The sequence below is a fragment of the Poecile atricapillus genome, chromosome 1, assembly GCF_030490865.1.
Source record: "Poecile atricapillus isolate bPoeAtr1 chromosome 1, bPoeAtr1.hap1, whole genome shotgun sequence".
Lineage (NCBI taxonomy): Eukaryota > Metazoa > Chordata > Aves > Passeriformes > Paridae > Poecile > Poecile atricapillus.
In genome coordinates, this window is record NC_081249.1 from 135,789,565 (window position 1) to 135,808,821 (window position 19,257).

Here is a 19,257-nt window from a genome sequence, read left to right on the forward strand (position 1 = left end):
AGAAAGAGAATAATTCTGTGACTGAAGAAACATGCTTCAAGTACTGTATCTCATCAGCTCTGTTTCTCAGTCCCTAAATGTGCCACTTTTCAGAAGAGAATCTATATACAACATGACTACTCAAAACTTCTCTGATAAATTAATCTTCCCTAGAAAAGTTTATATGGAAAAATATTGAGAAAGAGTAATACTGGAATCCTTGAATTTAATGTGCTATTAAAAAAAAGGGGGGGGGGGGGCACAGAGATTAATGAGATGCATCAACTCTAAACATAGGAGCTGTGGAATAGATGAGGATTTACCAAGTGACCCTTACAGGCTATACCACTGCATGGCATCCAGCTGAGGCCTGAAAAAAGGCTCCACACATAGTCTGTGGTTTAAAATATGTTATTTATCTGCACTGAAACTGCTTCATAAAGACATGTGAAAAAGGTTCATATGTCCACCTCTAAACCTGGCTGTTGGCATCCACCTGATACACAGAACATAGCAGGGACCACACACAGGCAAATTCACACAGGACATGCCACAAGTCACTTGAGAGTGTCACTCCAGCCTCACAGGGGAGAATAAAGCTGCCCCAGGCACACAGCAAACAGGTTTACTCCAAATGGCCAGCTACTCCAGCAGAAATTGCTCAAAACATGCCTGGAATGGGCAGAGGAATGCCTTTGGATCAGAAAAGTCTCTCATACGTATTTTTAGATCAAGCAGAGTACAGCTGTGCATCTCAGAGCCTGATCCAACCTCCTCAAAGAGCTACACAGTAATGTTGACAGTTCTGAGGTGTCTAAAGAGTGTGCTAGGACCTGCCCTGGATCAGGAGCAAGCAACCTGAGGAATCCAGAATCTGACTCAAATGGAATTTTCATAGTCCCACTAATTATGGGAAAGCAAAAATCCAGTCTCCATTTACCATACATAGCACTAGCTGATAGTGAAAGATAAATACAAAAATATATCCATAACCAATCACAAAAATCTAATAAATGAGCATGTGGAAAAAGGATATATTAAATCCTCAAAAAGTCCAGCTTGATGTGGAATGAAATCTCTCCCTGCTGCCCCCTTAGCAGTTTGATATCAAGCATATTACAGGAATTCAAAGTATTTTTAAAAAGTAATTCCAAGTAATTGATAGTCAAAGCCTAACTGGAACAGCAGTCATTTCAGTAAGTATCACTGAGGAAAAGCTTTAAGTCGCATGTTTAATTTTAACTCAAATATTCTCCTTTTGTTTAATCACTTCAAACTTATGGTATGCACTAGTGGGAGCATTTTGTTATTGGAAAGCTTTTTCCATTATATGCCTTCAACAAATTACCATAAAACCAAAAAAATTAAGTCAAATGGTTGATAGATATGCAGATTTCAGATACACTCAATTTCCATAATTTTTGTGAAAAGTGGTGACTAGTTGCAGCAGATGCCCAAAATTAATACCCAGAAATGAGACAAAAAGTCTGAAATGGGAGTGTTAACAGATAAATATTTCATCTGCTCCAGAATCTGTAATACCCTGGCAGGCAGCGCTTGGGACGTTGTTTTGCCAGCACAATGACACAAAAGTTCTGAACAAGAAATGCCAATATCATACATGACGAGAGAGGATTCTGTCCCACAAGAGGCTGGAGAGTTCTTCAACACTGGAAGAGAGCAAATACCACTCCTATCTTCAACATGGGCAATCATGAAGATCCAGGAGCCATGGGCTGGAACTCTCACCTCCGTCCCTGGGAAGGGAATAGAGCAATTGACCCTGGAAACCCTTTCCAAACTCATGAAGGACAGGAAGACGACTGGGAGCAGTCAGGAAGGTTTTAGAAAGGGGAAATCATGCTTAACTAATGTGACAGTTTTCCAAAATATGGCAACCAGCTCTGTGGGTGAGAGGGGGCAGTGGATGTTGTTTCCCTAGCCTTTATGCAGCTTTTGACACCTGTAGCTCTGCAGAGAAAGACCTTTGGGGAATTTGTGAACTTTAGGTTGACCATGAGCCAGAAATGCACTCTTGTAGCAAACCAGGCCACTGGGAGAGTGGTCCAACACTGCAACATGTTGCCCAGAGAGATTGTGGAGCCTCCAACTGTTGAGACAGTCAAAACCCAACTGGACACAGCCCTGGACAGCCTGCCCTCAGTGTTCCTGCTTGAAGAGGGGCTTGGACTATCACACCTCAAGAAGTCCTTCCTAAACTAAACAATTCTGCAATTCCACACCTTAGCATGGATGCTGCACAGTCACTGAGTACAAGGATGGAAAAGCCAAGTTGCCACAGCAGAAATTAGGAAATTAGCATCCAGACATCTAATGAAATATATATTTCATTAATTACATTTCTGTTGGAAATGAGTGATCTTTCTGCAGCCAACATTCAACCAATTTCTTAGCAGGCAACAACATCCCATATATTCTGCATCATGAGATTAAGACATTGTGCTTGAGAACAAAACTCTGATCATAGCAGCTTCCAGGCAGTGGGATCTCCTACACCACTGGATACATCATTCTACACACTCAAGTGAGTTTTGGATTCCATGCACTCAAGTGATCCATTATTTGGATCACTAAGTTGGGAAGTGGGGAAGAGATTTAAAAATACTAAAATTAAGGAAAATAGCTCCATGAAAGACAACAGGCAGCTCCCACAGACTTCACTTAGGGCAGGATTTTACCAAACGAAGTTGCGACTTGTGCATTCGTTCTGTGCTGACACGTGATACTGCACTGTGCAGATAAACTCCTAAAAGGCTTTAAATGGATATGACAAAATTGTGATATCCAGCAGCAGTTCCAGAGCCCTAGACTCATCTAATCACCTCTCACTGCAGCTCTCACACGCAAACTGACACCTCCACAAATAGAGCTGAAAGAGAGAACACCTAGGGCAGGCAGTGGGAGAAGCAATCCTCACTGCTCTCACTGATAACAGTTATTATGAAAGAGATGCCCCTGCCATCTGTACATAAATCAGTGTCAAAGCCAGCACCAACCAGGCTTCCAGCAGAACACCCAGCCCTGGGAAGCCACACCTGGCTGCTGAATGGTCACCTGCAGTAGTGGCTGCAGCAAGGGCACTCTGCTGACATCCACTTAAATACCAGTCCCACTTCAAGGTATGAAGTACATTCTCCCCATTTTCTTCACAGTCCTCAAAAGAAAAGAATTTTTCTGTTTTTTTCCTCTGAGGCTGACCAACCTTGAAAAGACCATTTCTTCTCTTTATTTGCACAGATCCAGCTGCTTTTGTGCCAACTACAATGCATTTCCTATTCATAGAGAAAAAGGTGCACCCGAAAGAAATCTACAGGACATTTCCTTGGGTGTGCTTGTTGCATAGAGAGTAACGTTGATTCTCTTCACAGCTCTTAAATATCCCTTCAACCATTTTGATTAATTCAAATCTTGTTGCAACTCCTTTGGTCCTGAATTTTTAAAAGAAAAACTAGATGTCTTGTGCGATATATCTGACAAACATCTGGTTCTTAATCAGAATCTTACATGCTTTGTGACTTCCTGCTTTCATTATATCTCTGGATAAAGACTTTTAGTAGTTCCCCAAATATCTTCAATGATCTTTTATATCTTTTCCATTTTGCTTCATTTACATAATTTACCAATTTAACATGCAATTCAGTTTGAACTTCAATATGCCCTTCAAGGTGACCTCTGAAAAGGTTTCCTAAATGCTGAAGTCAGGAATTTGTCAACAGGGGCAACATCAGCACTGCTGAAGGAGATGACATGTATTGTTCTGCTTTGCTGTGGTTCAGAGGCAAGGTGCAAATGGCAAAAATGTCTGGGAGAACAACTTCATCCTTGGATTATGGCAGTAAAGTGCAAAATGGAGAAAACAATCAAATAAAAACATATATTGTTGTATAATAATAATTCCATAAGCTATCACAGAAATCAACTCATTAAGAAATTGTATCAAAGACAATTAGTAGCAGGAGCAGGGGAGTATTTGGATTTCAACAAGAACAGCCTCTCTGAAAATTCTCTTTTCACAGGAATGCCTTCCCTGCAATTCAAAGGCATAGAAGAGGATACACAAAATTACTGCAGCACAATAAAGTGAATTAAGATTATGCCATGTTTAAAACAGTTTTTGCACAAGCCTCACTTATTGCTAATGCCAGGACACTGCAGCAGAATTATTTTATATTACCATCATCCAAATTATCAGAGGCACTGTACATGTCAAGTAAGAAATGTGTGCACTCAGAAAATGTAACATAAAGCTCTTATTTTGCTCCCTGTCAAGACATATCCCTTTACACAAAATTTACTCTCACTTCCAGCTCAGTCACTTCCTACTGTCAAGTCAATCAGGGATATTGTTGCACATAGAATCAGGGAGCCCAAGATCCCAAATGATTAAAGATTATTAGTTCATATTAAACATGATTTCAGCAAGCAGACATCAATGACAACTGACTGGTAATCACTATTGATTATGCTGGTTTTGTAAGTCTGGGGAATGAATTTCAAAAGGTACAATGGCTGATGTCTAGAAAGTTGCTAAACCTCCTTCCTTATGCCCAAACTTCACAGCAAGAATTCTACCCATAAAACTATCAGTGGAAAAGACTACACCACCTTGCAGTGCAGTAATATTTCCAATGAGAAGCCTTGGATATATCAGGGAGTTTGGGTAATACAAAGTCCCTGAGTGTGATTTGTGGCATGAAGTCAACACACTCCAGCCTTAAGAGAACGCAGAACTGGTACTGGTTTGGAGTTCTGATCAATAGATCCCTGTCTCAACTAGTTCACTGCCTACCACTGCTGAGTCAAATCAAAGGAAGGAGTTGAAGAAACCTCAGCTGCAAATTATGCCTAATAAAGTGGTCAACCTAGCTCATCACTCTTCAACTGACAAATCCAAGACAAGGACTATATGCTATTTGCCTGCTTATGGTCTGATAACACAAAAAGTCATCTTCCCCTTTCTATTTCTAATATGTAAAAAATGTTAAGCATTTAGTTTACTGTCATTTTTCTAATGTCGCCTGATATACATTGTGACACATCAAAAATATTCACAGAATGAATAAAAAATGTGCTGTCTGTTTCAATATACTACCTCAGTCGTCCCTCAACGTTTGATGTTGCCTGTATTTAAATGCCTAAAGCCTTAATTATTTATTTTATCACCTTTCTAAACCATTCTTTTCCTTCTGCTATTCTTCCCTTTGTAAAATAAAATTGTATAAAACCAGCACCAGCAGTTAGAAGAGATGCAATCTGGGGTCAGTCACCAGCTAAAGCTGATGTTGATGAGGTGTGTGTAACCCAGTGCCGCTCACTTCACCTCTGTCACTACTCAATACTGGAGTGCCCTCAGTTCCAGATCCACGCAGATGCTGAAATGGCTTCTTATGTGATCACATCTGAGTCAAAACTGAGTAAAAGCCTGTCTTGTGGAACAGCAGGGTACCTTTTTATTCAGACATGAGAGCACTACATATCCCACAGGATACACTGCACCCTCAGGATTTGGCTTTTAACATCACTCCTCCCAGTCAGCAAAAGCAGAGCTGAACTACTCACCTCTTCTAATGCCCTTTAAGGGATGGATGAAAAACACACAGATGTGCAAAGTATTTAACAACCACCACTACTGTATGCTAGAGTCTTCCTTGGGAGAGGCTGGTTGAAGACCTGCACCACTTATATTTTGTCTATTATGAAACCTGAAACTTGAGGTATGGGAAACAGATCATTGTAAAAGTGCTCCACAACAAAGACCTAAATTGACATGTTCCTGAGATGATGAGTTAACCTGTAATAAGAGATTGCAAACTAGCAAGAAGGAGGCCCAATTACATCTCTTCCTGCTGTAGACTGATACATTACCAAATATTTATCAGGAAACCCTTAGACGGATTTAGTGATGTCAGGAAATAAAAGATAGATAAGGCTACCTTTAGTCCAGGCACAATGGCAGCGTCAGCTGTGTCCAATTCATCCGTACAGATAGGGGAATTAATATCCCAGTTAGCCAGGGTGGAGGGTAGAACTAGATTTCTCCGGAGAAAAAAGCACTATTCCTGTGCAGTGGGACACTATGGAAAATACTGAACTTACTGCAATATGAGCAAAAATCCATACTGCCGAGGATGAGACACCCACCTTCATCATTATTTTTGAACTCAGCCAAAGTAGCAAGACAGGAGGCATGAAGAGCTGGCAGGCTGCTGCATTATCTGATCTTTACAAAGGGTATTTGTGTTAGGCATGGAGCTTAATTTAGGAGAGTTTGATTTTCCTTTCCCTGCACCCATTCCCCTGCTAACATTTTATTCAAGGAATCAATTAGGCCTTGATCAACCATTGATCGAGAGTTCCCAGTGGGGAGCCCTAATGCATTTTATCTGCTGCTATTGTTCCTAAATACACCTATTTCTGAGCATGCACTTAATTCTTTTCATCAATACTGTGCTATCCTTCTACAAGCCTGTTAATAACATTTTGGAAGTGCATTTTCAGTGAAATCCTACTTAGACAAATGAATTAGTGAAACTACTGGGATTTCCTTTGGTATGCCTGTTTTTTTCAGTTGCACAGATGAATAGATTCCATGGCCCTCATCTCCTCCTGCCTAAAAAAGGTTAAAGAGATGTGTTGGAGTTCAAGATACTAAATGAAAAGCTGTTCAGAATAAATGGAAAAAGCTAACCAATCATGCTTTAAAGCATACATTCATTATTTTTCACTAAATTCCCTATGGAATGAAATATGTGATGCCTCTTTACACACTCCAGAATTCTTCGCTGTCATTAGTGTTTTCCTAGCAATATTTCTTTTAAAGACCCATAAGGTGTAGATCAACTTTAACAAGACTTGAGCATATGATTAAATCAGTCACATGGGTTTAAGCATGCACTTAGGTTATGTGCTGAACAGGGAGAGATTTAAACCTATGCCTGAATTCTTTGCTGAAAATAAGCCAAAGTGAATTGGCTATAATTAAATTCTTTTGATGAAATTTCTGCAACTCCCTATTGTGGGACACCAGTACTGAAATGCTAATAAACTAGTTAAAATTAAGCTTATTACCAAGTAAAATAAACCACAGAGACACTTCCGTCTTTTCTTATTTTATACCACCATTTATATAACATTGTTTTGCATTAGAGAAATAAAATACTTGACCAGATCTAAAATATCCAACTCACAGAGCAGTAATTGCAGTGCATCACCATCCAGGAGGCAATCTATAGATTCTTCAACATCTGCCTTCACTGCTACTCGTGTTAATCCTGAGAAACAGCTTTTATCTACATCAGCACTCACTGCAAAACCCAAATTCCAGAACACTGCCAGAGAGCAGGTATATGGCAGGAACTGCTTGATTGGTGAACGTGATAATTTTAAAAGTCTTTTACAAACAAACCAAATGGAACTTTAGCTGGAAAATAAAGCAATAACATGCAGGCTACTCAGAAACCATTGCATACATATGCTAGGACTTGCACACTGTCACAGAAATACCAGAGAGAATTCAAATTGCCCATGTCCTCTGGAGAGCCTTCTCTGCATGCTGACAAGTGCACACACTATCCACACGATTCTGTTCTGAAATTATCCCAGTCCTGCACAGCAGCAGGAACAGCCCTGTTCACGGTGGTGAAGGAGGATACAGGCACCTTCCTGTAATAATTCTACCACGACTCAAGGGTTCCAGCAGTAAGAAGGGGATGGTGTAGGCAAAGTCAAACCTGATGGAGGAACATTGCTAGGAAAGGGCCATCTGACTGAAAAGTGGTGCGGTGACCACTCTGCCAGTTTTGCAGAATTTTCCACAGCCTGTTTTCCTACAACTTAAGATCATCTCTTCATACAGTTTGGGTGATCTTGTCTCTTCACTTTAGGCTCCATTTCTCCACTTTCAGCAACGTTAACATGCCCTGTGTGAGCGTTTTGGACAGCCCTGTGGGCTGTGCTGACTGGGAACATGAGGCACTTCATTACCTGAGGAGACATTTCTTCTGCACTGTCAAAGGCAAACATGGAAAACTTTTAAACTCTCTTGACAGAAACTCAATGAGAACAAGTTTCTGTGGTAGCCTTGAACTAAACTTTCTATATGAATAATTCCATCATTTTTTTGTGAATTCCTCCCTCACACCAGCGAGCAGCTCAGCAGGATCAGATCATTTCTATGAGCAACTGCACATGAGTGCAGCAGGTGGAAGAGATTCAGTTTTTCCATTTTCTAAAGCCAAATGTGTAAGAGGTTGTGAGGACTGAGCTATATTTGAAAATATATCCATTAAATTTCAACCTGCTGTCTTTGTATGGGATGAGGCAAAATATCAATCCGAAATTAAAACAATTTTCAATTTCTTTTCAGAAACAAAGCAAGAAATGCATCAATCTACAGAATATGTATTTTTTTATAAGATACCAGCAAAATCTATATTGAAGCAGCATGGAAAACAAGAACATTTTCACACATTTCATAAAAAAACAGAAGTAGCCATTATTCTTCAATCCTCTGTGGGCTATTCTGAGGGCCATTTTCAACACAGCTAAGCAGGCATGGAATTTAGGCTGTAATTTTCACAGGGACCCAAGTGAGTTAATGGCCTAATCTTTATTGAAAATTCTCATCTTAACTTCAAATTCCAGTAGCAGTAACTGCTCCTATAATCAAATATCATAGTCAGTGATTCTTCAGTGCTTTTGTTCTTCCCTGGCTTATGTTACTTATGTTGCATGTTATGTTTGACATTTAAAAATAAGAAAAATCAAACAAAAACCCAATAACTTAAGCCTCCCCCTTCTCCCACCAAACACAACAACACACACTCCCCCCAAACCAAAAACCAGCCCCACATTATGGTGCTTTAGTTATGTTCTTCAATTTGTGGGCACTACATAGCTCTGTCTGTAAATCATATAAAATGCAGACACCTACCAAAAAAAAATAAAAATCACCTATTACAGCTGCAAAAAAAGTAAATGTGGACTTTTCTTTTTCTATGCTTCCAGGAGAATCATCACAGTAAAAATAAATACGGATGCTAAAACCAGGCGGATTATACAAGTTAGAACTGGTACAAGACTGTGCATTTTATTAGCATAGTTTACATTCTAGCAGGATCCAATCTGGTGTTGAGAAATATGAGTATCTAGCCTCTGACAGGATAGGGCTTTGCTGCTTTCTCCTTATCACAATAAAATGAAGGTTAACCCTCTCAGTACTCTGTGGATCTATTATAAATGTACAGAGAGCTTCATATAGAAATGTCAAACATATAAAAATGCCAAATGCTTTCTCTGATGGAATCAAAATAAAACATACTAAAGAGAATATTCTGCCTACAAATAGGTAGCCATGCACATAACTATCCACATGACTCTAGAAATGTCACTGGACATGGACTGCTTCAAAGCAGGGCCATAAATGTAGCCTGAAAAAATACTTCACTCAGAGTGATAACAACCTTAGTTCTCATAATCACACCAACTCCATTCAATACCCAATCTCTTGGGCTGGTACTTCTGTCCTAAAAAATTAAAAGCCACCCTTTAGGAACTTTCATGTGCAAATGCTAACAGGAGTTTCCAGGTGCTCACACTGAACTGAAGACAGCCTGAACCAGCAGTCCCTCTGGTGCTTTTGGGAACAGCCAGAACAAAATAAAAGGGCTACAGGTTTTTCTGGACAACCATCCTACAGGAATGCATTCAATCACAGCCCATAGTCACTTCTGCAGAAGTCACAAGATTCATATTTTGCAACACAACTAGTCAGGACAGTTGCAGGAATAGTGAACAAGGTGTGAGCTCAGGCCCTGCCAAGGAGATCTACAGTGCAGTTCCAAGAGACAAGGCAGTGCCCCTTTTCCTTCCTAGACTGTGGATTCCTGAGCTTTTTCCCTCTCCTCATAATATCACACTGGACAGCCAGCTCAGAGAAAGAGTTTTGAACTTCAGGACAGCATTTATCTCATGAGATCAAGATGAGGGAAGGGAAGGGAAGGGAAGGGAAGGGAAGGGAAGGGAAGGGAAGGGAAGGGAAGGGAAGGGAAGGGAAGGGAAGGGAAGGGAAGGGAAGGGAAGGGAAGGGAAGGGAAGGGAAGGGAAGGGAAGGGAAGGGAAGGGAAGGGAAGGGAAGGGAAGGGAAGGGAAGGGAAGGGAAGGGAAGGGAAGGGAAGGGAAGGGAAGGGAAGGGAAGGGAAGGGAAGGGAAGGTGACATCCTAAGGCATAAGTTCATGCTGGCTGCTTAAACTCAGGAAAGACCAAGTCACTAGAAAGAGGCAGAGGCAATTTTTGGCCTTCACCCAAGCTGATGAAAGAGAACAGGTCAGTTGAGGCTGTTGCAAGTCCAAGTTCACTTCCATAGCTGCACTCCCTTCCACAGCAAGTGAATAAAAGCCCTGTGCCAAAAAACTATCTGTGAATGGCTGTAAAGAGCTTTTGCCATGATGATTTTTAGTAACTAACACAGCACTAAAGCAACAGTCCCAGCACTGGATACAGAGAGACTGCTTCACTGCCTGGGAGCCCAGGCACTGTGTCCACATACACATGGATGCACACCCACCCTGTGGCTGGTATTGCTCAAAGTGATAATATGCAGAGTTCTTTTCTCCTGCATACAAAACTAACCTTGTTTTCTTCTGTTGGACAAGTGTCAGTGTAGAATGTTCCTTCACTGATTTTCCAAGGATCTACATTAAATGAATTACTGTGGTGGACTTGTCTGGATTCGCTACCTCCCTATACACATGGCAATATTGTTTTTCACATCAGGAAAGTCAGCACAAAAACTTTAAACATGCTGTATGAAAATGTTAGTTTTAGGCTGCTCTGGTTTATTTATTCTGCAGTAGGCAGGACTGCAAGTGTAACAGAAACTATTGATTTCCTCAGTATAAGATTTAAAGTCATACAGGAACATTAAGAGCTTCAAATTTGATCATCTGCAATACCCAGACTACAGCAATTTGTTAACTCAGTAAAACTGCACTTGAACTGGAGCCCGTATTTTAGACTGTTTTGATCTTACAGACAACTGCAGGGTATTACCTCCTGCAGTATGTGAGTCAGAGGAAAGTTAATTTCCTGATCTCTTTATTAAGAATCAATAAAAAACACTGCAAACCAACAGGCTGAAGGAGGGAGGGAATCCTTTCTGATCCTTTTCCACTGTTTTTACCTCTGAAGAGTGAGGACGAACATTCTCTGTGACACACCTGTCAACCTAACAGCACTGACTGCCTTATGAATAACAATAATTCATTGGTTTCTTTTTTTTCCTCCATACCCATACATTTACTGATCTATCAGCCTCAACACAAGCCAACAGTAGTTCTACTGTCATCAAGATGATGACTTGGAACATAAGAAACATTTATTTTATTAACCTACTCTGAAACATTTTTGTATATTTCTTCTGTGGACAGGTCTTTATTTTAGTTCTGTCATTATTTTAAAACTACTATAGATACTCTTTCTAAGATCTCCTAAGCAGAGGATCTCTTTCCTTTCCAAAACTGAATCTACGTTGTCTCCTTAATCCTTCTTCATGACAGGTCTTTTCCTCCTTTCTCGCACTTCTAATAATTTTTGTAACCAAAACTCAACATTTTATTCACAGTGAGGCAAGTCTGTTATACATGATAATATCTTCTAACTCATTTTCCTTCTAAATATAACCAAGTGTTGTGTTTGGGTTTTGGAGGCCCATTGCATATTAAGTAGATGCCTTCACTCCTATATGATGTGTAGATCTTTCTGCCAAGAGCTGACAAATAATTCAGAATCCAATAATGCATACAAGTAATTTTAAATTGTCCCTTCTATTGTAATTACCTGGCAGGTTAATTCCATGTTCCAGCTACAAAATGCTATAGAACCTAGCTATTTGAAGTCCTTCAGAAATGCACCTGACAATCACTCACTTATATGACTAATATATAATCACCTGTATCACTAATATAATACTATTAAATAATATTTATTAATGAACACAGTGTTGTTTTGTTGTTTTTTTTTTGCTATTGCCTTCCCATTTCAGAAGAAAGTGTTTATCACTCATGTACCTGATGAAATGTCAATTTATGGTAAAATTTTGCCCCTTTTCCTGTGATTCTCAAGTTCCCTTAGTCTTCAGTTGTAAGGGACTTTCGATTTTGATTAAATAAGCAGGTGTCACAATTATGCCCCTGTTTTGGATTTATTCATGTAAGTTTTTTTAAAAGAAAAAATATTTTAAGGATAAAGATAATTCAGATAGTCAATATTGCCCATGCAACTGAAGGAACAATGGCCAAACATAAGTAAAATGTAAAAGCACAAACAAAATCTGTGTTTATTGAACTTTAATACATTTACCCTGGCTTTCCACTAGGCTCTAAGTACACATGTGCTGCAAGGAGCAACGTGGAAAGATAATGAATTTTATGTCTTTGCCTGTGCTGAGGACATTTCCTTTTTAACAATATCAATGTGGTTCTTAAACCATAAATATAGTTTTAAAAACTATACACACTTTGATGGGTATTTCTTCCTACATGCTCCCAGTAAGGTTTTCAGCTTCTTTGCTTGTTTTGTGGGGTATTTTGGTGTTTGGTGTTTGTTTGTGGGCTTTTTTGTTTTTTGGTTTTTTTGTTAATGACAGATGCACTTGGCAGTATCTGTGACCTTGAGTTGTACACTTGAGCAAGCAAGACAGCCCAGTCCTGCCAGGCTGCTTATGCATTCTGAGAGAGCTCCTTCTGAGAGGAGTGTCTCAAGGAAGACAGAAACATGATGTGCATACCAAGCCAAGTGCTTCATGATTTATTTATATGGAAAAGGGGCATATAAATTTGCTGAAGGGGAAAGAAAAATGAAGAATTTGACTTACCTTGTCGGTGTAGACGAAGAACAGAATCACAACAGTGAGCTCCAACAGAAATATAATTAACAGCATGATAAAGAACTGTCAAGAGAAGAAAAGGACAGGGGATAAAACAAAAGCAAAAGCCATCAACATATATTTCAGCTTTTTCTGGATGCATAGCAAGAACATTCAGCAGATCATGCAGAATGGGGAGTGGGAGTCATACAGGCAGCAGGATACAAAGATGCTGCAACTGAAAAAGCAGGTGAAGGACTAGTCAGGAAACACCAGTGCCTGGGCATAGGCATGGCTCATTTATAGCACTGGTTCCAGTAGAACAGCCTACAACCTCACCAAGAGCAAACCAGTGCTCTCTTTGACAGCAAACCTTGAGGAATCTTCCCATGCTAAGTTTTCTTCCTTTTTTCCCCCGCTGGATATTAGTGATGATATCCAACGATATCCATGAAATCCACAGCTTAACTTCCCATGGCAAGAATAGGCAGCCTGGGCTATAAATCATAAAGTCATAGTTCCTTTCAAGGGTAATTGTGGGATCAAGGGGGAAGTGAAAGGTGTACCAAGTTAGCTTTATGAGCAGTTTCAGGGAGCTACACGGATCACCCATGAGTTTGAGTTGAAAAGGGCTGATTTGCACTGAAGACATCAAAGCAAAGTTGGGCAACCTCTCTTTCTTCTCATAAGCCATGGAACTGCCTAAAACCCAGGAGTCAAAAGCTCAAAGGACTGGATAAAAATCTTTTAAAACAGGGATCTCAGATAGATTCTCTAAAGCTCTCTGCTCTGATTGACTTCAGTGAGAGGAACTGCTGGCAATGCCAAATATTTCTGGAAAACCACATCCTCTGCATTTTGTTACCATGATGGATGGGTCTGCAGCAGCATCAAAACAGCACTTGCGCTATCAGAGCATTAAATGTAACTGAGTTTTGCATAGACAGGTAAAGGAGAGAGTAATTTTGGAAACTTTTTAGGCTGAGGCAAAGGTCCAGCTCCCTGTAACAAAAAATTCACACACTTAGCAACCTATAAGGCTGGAATTCTAATACTGAGCAACACTGACTTAATTGGAATCCCATCCCCAAGAGAAAAATGCAGTTACTGTCTCTTCAACCACAAGGCTACAATCCTATAAAAGTTTAATAGCTACTAAGCCTTTATCAGAATTTCTGCACTGCCTGGTAAGCCAAAACCAAACCTTTGAACCCATGGATTTATGTGACTGAATGAAGGGCAAAAAGTCATGAAGGGAAAAATACTTTTCTTCCCTGGTACAATTACTGTGTCTACAGAAGTCATTGCATTTTGCCCCATGAATCTTAAATTATTTATTTTCAAATTTCCATCACCAGTATTTTTATACCTGCCTGACCCTAATACTGGATCCTATTACTGCCCAGTTTTGAATCACAGACCTCATTTATGCCTGTGATCCAAGCTGATTTCCATATCATTACCATCCAACACTGACCTTCTGTATGGCTTTGCAAAGCTGTCTTGGTGCAGCTTGCTTACTTTTTACAATTTTAAGCTGCTGCATAGCATTAACTAAAACAGGACAAAGCAGATCCCTCTTTGCAAAGATGCACAGACATTTTTTATATCTATTTGGCTGTAGAATACTTCTTTGCTCATCCATAAAAGCATCATTTTTTTCAAAATGTGCATGTGAACACCATTTTCTCCCTGTAAAATTCCCTAGCATAGACAGGATTGCATGAGACAATCTCTAGAACAAAGGAGAAAGACTCTTTGTTACCCATTATATACAGTGATCAGCATTTCCTGCCACAGGACCTCAGTTTCAACAGCTTATCATTTTGCCAAACCTTAATTATCTGTGCTGATATATTTTGTGCTGGTTTCTGTCGAAAGGATAAAAGCTTCTGGAAGAATGTCAAAAATAGCACTCCAATTACTTCTAAGAATGAAGCAGGGCAAAGTATGCTATTTTTCCCAGGTTAAATTTCTGGTGCTTTAATTTGAATCCTCTCATACTGCAATTTTTAGAGCAGAGATCTGACACTGTGCAGCTCCATTTCAAGCACAGAAATTTCAGCCTTTTGTCTTACCCAGCTACGAGTGGATGTTTGTGGGAAAGTTATTAGCTTTCAAGAGACTGCATTTCACACATCATAGAGATGAGAGGACTCAACAGCTAAAACCTGCAAATCATACATACACCCACGACCAGACAACCCATAAAGTATCCCGCAGATCTTTTCTGCTCCTGTGGTGCCTTTCTGCCATCTCCCCAAAGCCAATAACCTCCAACCCCACTTCAAAGGACATGACCTGGAACAGGGGGTATGTCCAGGAACTGGAATAAAACTTAGGGGTCTGTTTTTCCTGTGCTCTCCAGAAAGCTTTTCCTCCCTTCTCTGCACACAGCAGCATGGAGAGAGTATAGATGAAGCCACAAGTGACTGTAGGAGAAAGGCTAACTCAAGTAAGTACATTTTTAACAGCAGATGGGGAATGGTTTGGCTTAGGATTTGATCTGGCTATAAGTTTTAGAAAAACTGTTAATACAAGCAGCAGACAATGCAGGCAGGAAACAGAGGGGACAGGGGACACTTGTGTACATGAATATCCAGGAAGAATGAGGTCTTTGAGAGGCTGGTGGCTGGAGCCATGGAAAAAAAAAAGAGCAAGAAATAAAGAGTGGCCATAAAAGAAAGACATTCTGCACTGACCCCTTGACAGAGTATAATGTGCAGGGAATGGACTGGAGACTGGCAAGGGGAGAGGAAAGGTATCTGGAGGGAGGCTGAGGTGTTTTCCCAAGTATGTCATTATTTCTCAATACTAGCATCAGTAATTAAAATTTCATCTTAATTGGCAACAAATGAAGTGAAATTTCACATCTAAAGAGTATTTTCTCCTGCAACACCAACTCTGCTAAAAGCTATCAGCTTCAGACTGGGGCAGTGAGCTGGTCTTGCATTGTGTTCACCAGCTGAAGGAGGCTGGACCTTCTGGCAAGATCCTGACGGTGCTCCTGCCTTCCTCAGCTCATACTAGAGAAATAAGCATGACACTGACATCAGAAAAGATGCTAAAATTGTGGAGTCAAGCACTCAAAATTTAGGAAAGATCAGAATAAAAATCCTCTCAGTGATGGTTATGTATCATGTCTAAGTCTTTCCCTACATAGACTGAGAGGGTTCTTCAAGTTGGGAATTTGGTTTCATGCAATGCAAATCTTGGAAGCCACATAGTGAACCAAAACTAATGTACATTGTTCAAAAAGTCAAAACCTAGATAATGATTATCCTTTAACTCCATAGAAAAATATTTTGGTTTCATATAAAGTATCTAATTCCATATTTTTTACATTTGGAAACACAGGGCTATGTCACAGAAAACTAACAAGTATTAGGAATCCCCATGTGTGCAGACAGTAGAGACCTGTGCTGTGCCTTTTATTTAAAATGTTAATTAAGTGATATCTTACACAATGCAACCCCAATATGGAGGCTTCACGCTCATCACCTGGTCAAACCTACAAGCACTTGCATGTCAACTCATCTGTCATCCCCCTTCTAAAGAAGCGCTGCACCTAAACCCAAAGCAGCACCTTGGAAAGGAGCAGTGGAGGCTTCAGCCTGTGCTGGCTGCAAAGCAAGGCCTGCACACTGCAGCACATCCCGTGAATCACCAAAGTGCAAGCACAGACACATGCACAACCTGCTCCTCTAGTCCACAGCACCTTCCAATAACAGGTCATTTTCAGTTCCACGCTCTCTATCATCCCAAAGGGAATGATGCCCAATACAGGGCCAGACTCAACTTGGCATATACCATTCAAATTTAGAAGGAAGAAACATGAACTCACTGAAGGCTCACAGCACCTAAACCCCCACCACACCTGCTGGAAACTCTCACGGCTGCTTTTCAATTGAGTTCTCTCACTGTGGTGATAAATACCGAGAAAAATAAAATTGAGTTTTGTTTGGTTCACTGGGGCTGTAGGCTATTGGTATAATAAAGATTTATGCATGGAGAAACAACAATCCCAAAGCAAAGCATTCATGTGAAACTCCATAAAAAAAGATTAATCTGACCTTGTACAGAGAAATGCTTTACCATACTACTTGTCAAACAGTGGGATGCAACCCAGCAGAGGTTCAGTGGAGAGGTCCCTAGTGCTCAGCTTTTCATAAACTATACCTGAAATAACCCCACAGAAGCTTTTATGAGGAGGGAGGTGAGGTAACACCCTTCTGTCTACCAATGCTGATTTCCAACCCCTAAGAAAACTAAGGCCAGTTTCTCAGCAGCTACCTTTATATTCTACAAAGCCTTTGACTTTCCCACAGATTCTCATTAAAGGTGTATGGAAAAGTAAGTATGCAGCTGCTACCAAACCTACGTCATGGATATGAACCACCCACCTGCTATCAGAAAGAAAAGTCTGCTAGAGGAGAGGAGGTCTCAACTTTCAACTCCATCCCCACTGGGTCTGTACCAGGCTTTTGACTTACTACTTCCAGTTTTGTTCATTCAGGCTCTTGATACAAACTGGAGAATCAAGAACTGTACCCTGTGTACATCACTTAAAGCACATTTCCATTGCTGCTCACACAGCAGAGAACAACAAGTTAATTGTATTTCCCTCCCATATAGGATTCTCTGGTTTCTCAGATGCTACAGACACTTGCCTCACTGCATGATGACTGACATCACACACTAATACACAGGATTGGGTCATCTGCTTTCCCACTGCCTCTCCCTCCCAAATCTTCTCAATAGAGGGATCATGTTGCTCAAATTGCCCACCTCTTCATGTCAGGAGTACCTGATCTTCTCTAAGTCTCCCAAAGACAAAAGTGACCCAATACAATGAAAACCAAGGTGTGGTTGTCTTGTTAGCCTACTAACATTTTGCTGTGAGACTAAATGTGATATAACTGATGGCAAACTCTAGACTGCTGTGTTTCCACTGCTTGCTGAAGTAATGCTTTTAGTTTGATGGGAGGCTGTCTCAGAATGGGACAGTAGGATCTCAGTGTGCCAGACCTGTTTCTCAACTTAGCTCATGGCAGGAGACAGAAGCTTCTTGCAAAGAATAATTCAAATCCTCTTCAACAAACATGAAAACAGTAGGAAGACCTGAGAGCCAGCTGTTTCTTTTGAACAGTGATACATTCCAGAAAAAGTTTTAAGTTCATGGCCTAGCAAATATATTGCTTACACCAAAATGCATACAAATTAGAATAACCTTCCTAAGAAACTGAACAAATAACTTCAACAGACAGTCTGTGCTGTTTCCCATCACATTTAAACTGACTGCAAGGTAGATAGTTGGCTTCTTTTCTGATAGACACTATGAAGTACAACACATGAGCAGGGAGGTTGTTCCTGGACAATGCTCCAGCAAAGTAACCGCCCTCCACCTACACCAGCTCCCAGGATGAAGAGGAAAAAAAAAGGAAAATTTACGGACAATCCTTCCTCTGTAAAATGTTACAAACTTCAAGTTTGTTACAGTGATGATACAAACGATACACGCGTTTTGCCTTTTAGGGAGGCTGGATTACCAATTTCTGATCATCTTTAATTTCAGTGTTACATTTCACTTCCTAACAAACACACACACCCCAGTATAAGAAATTACAGACATTCTTTGGGATAAAATAGTTGGTCTACATATCCTGGAAGGATTATTAATTGGTCTGCCTGGTCCTAATGTTTACATCTATAACCTTGGTGCTCAAGAACGAACCAGCTCTGGCTGCCAGAAGACAGAGCCTCTTAGAATCACAGAAACACAGAGGTTGCCAGTGACCTCTGGATACTGCCTGGTTCGAGCCCTTCCTAAAAGCACAGTCCTCTACAGGAAGCTGTACAGAGCTGTGCCCAGTCATCTTAGGAGCATCTCCAAGGATGAAGATGGACAATCACCCACAGCCTCACTGGATACCTTTTTCCAATACTTGACTATATTTGTGATAAGAAAAATAACAAAAATATTTTGCATCTCTAATTGGAATTTCCTTTGGCTTTAATCTGTGCCTGTTATCTCTTGTACAATCCCTGTGAATCCTTCCAAAAGCTCTATTTTCCTTATACTGTACTACAAGGTAATTGAAGACATGAATAAAATATCGTCCCTGCTTTAATTTCTTAAGACATAACAAACCCAGCTCTCTCAGTCTGTCCTTTCACATTATGTGCCCCACAATCGCCACAGTGTCTCTCCACTAGATCCCTTCCCTTCTGGTATTCACGTGTCTCTTCTACTGGGGAGCTTTAAATTGGGTCAAGCACTTTAGCCTTTTCTTATCCTAGAAGAAGGTGTCATTGCTTGTACATGTCAAGAAATGTAAAGGAATGTGGGGCTTGGTATGGTCCACAAAGACGCAATAACTACATTTATCATTTT

At 40.3% G+C, this 19,257-nt stretch overlaps 1 protein-coding gene across 2 annotated transcripts in view; it reads right to left on the bottom strand.

The window, feature by feature from the left end:
• TSPAN4 (tetraspanin 4) overlaps window positions 1–19,257 on the bottom strand; it is a 420,415-nt gene that overhangs the window by 35,483 nt on the left and 365,675 nt on the right. For both annotated transcript variants that reach the window (XM_058826994.1, XM_058826983.1), the window contains one exon: window positions 12,873–12,947. In XM_058826994.1, the coding sequence (XP_058682977.1) occupies window positions 12,873–12,947 (75 nt within the window). The remainder of the gene's footprint in view (window positions 1–12,872; window positions 12,948–19,257) is intronic.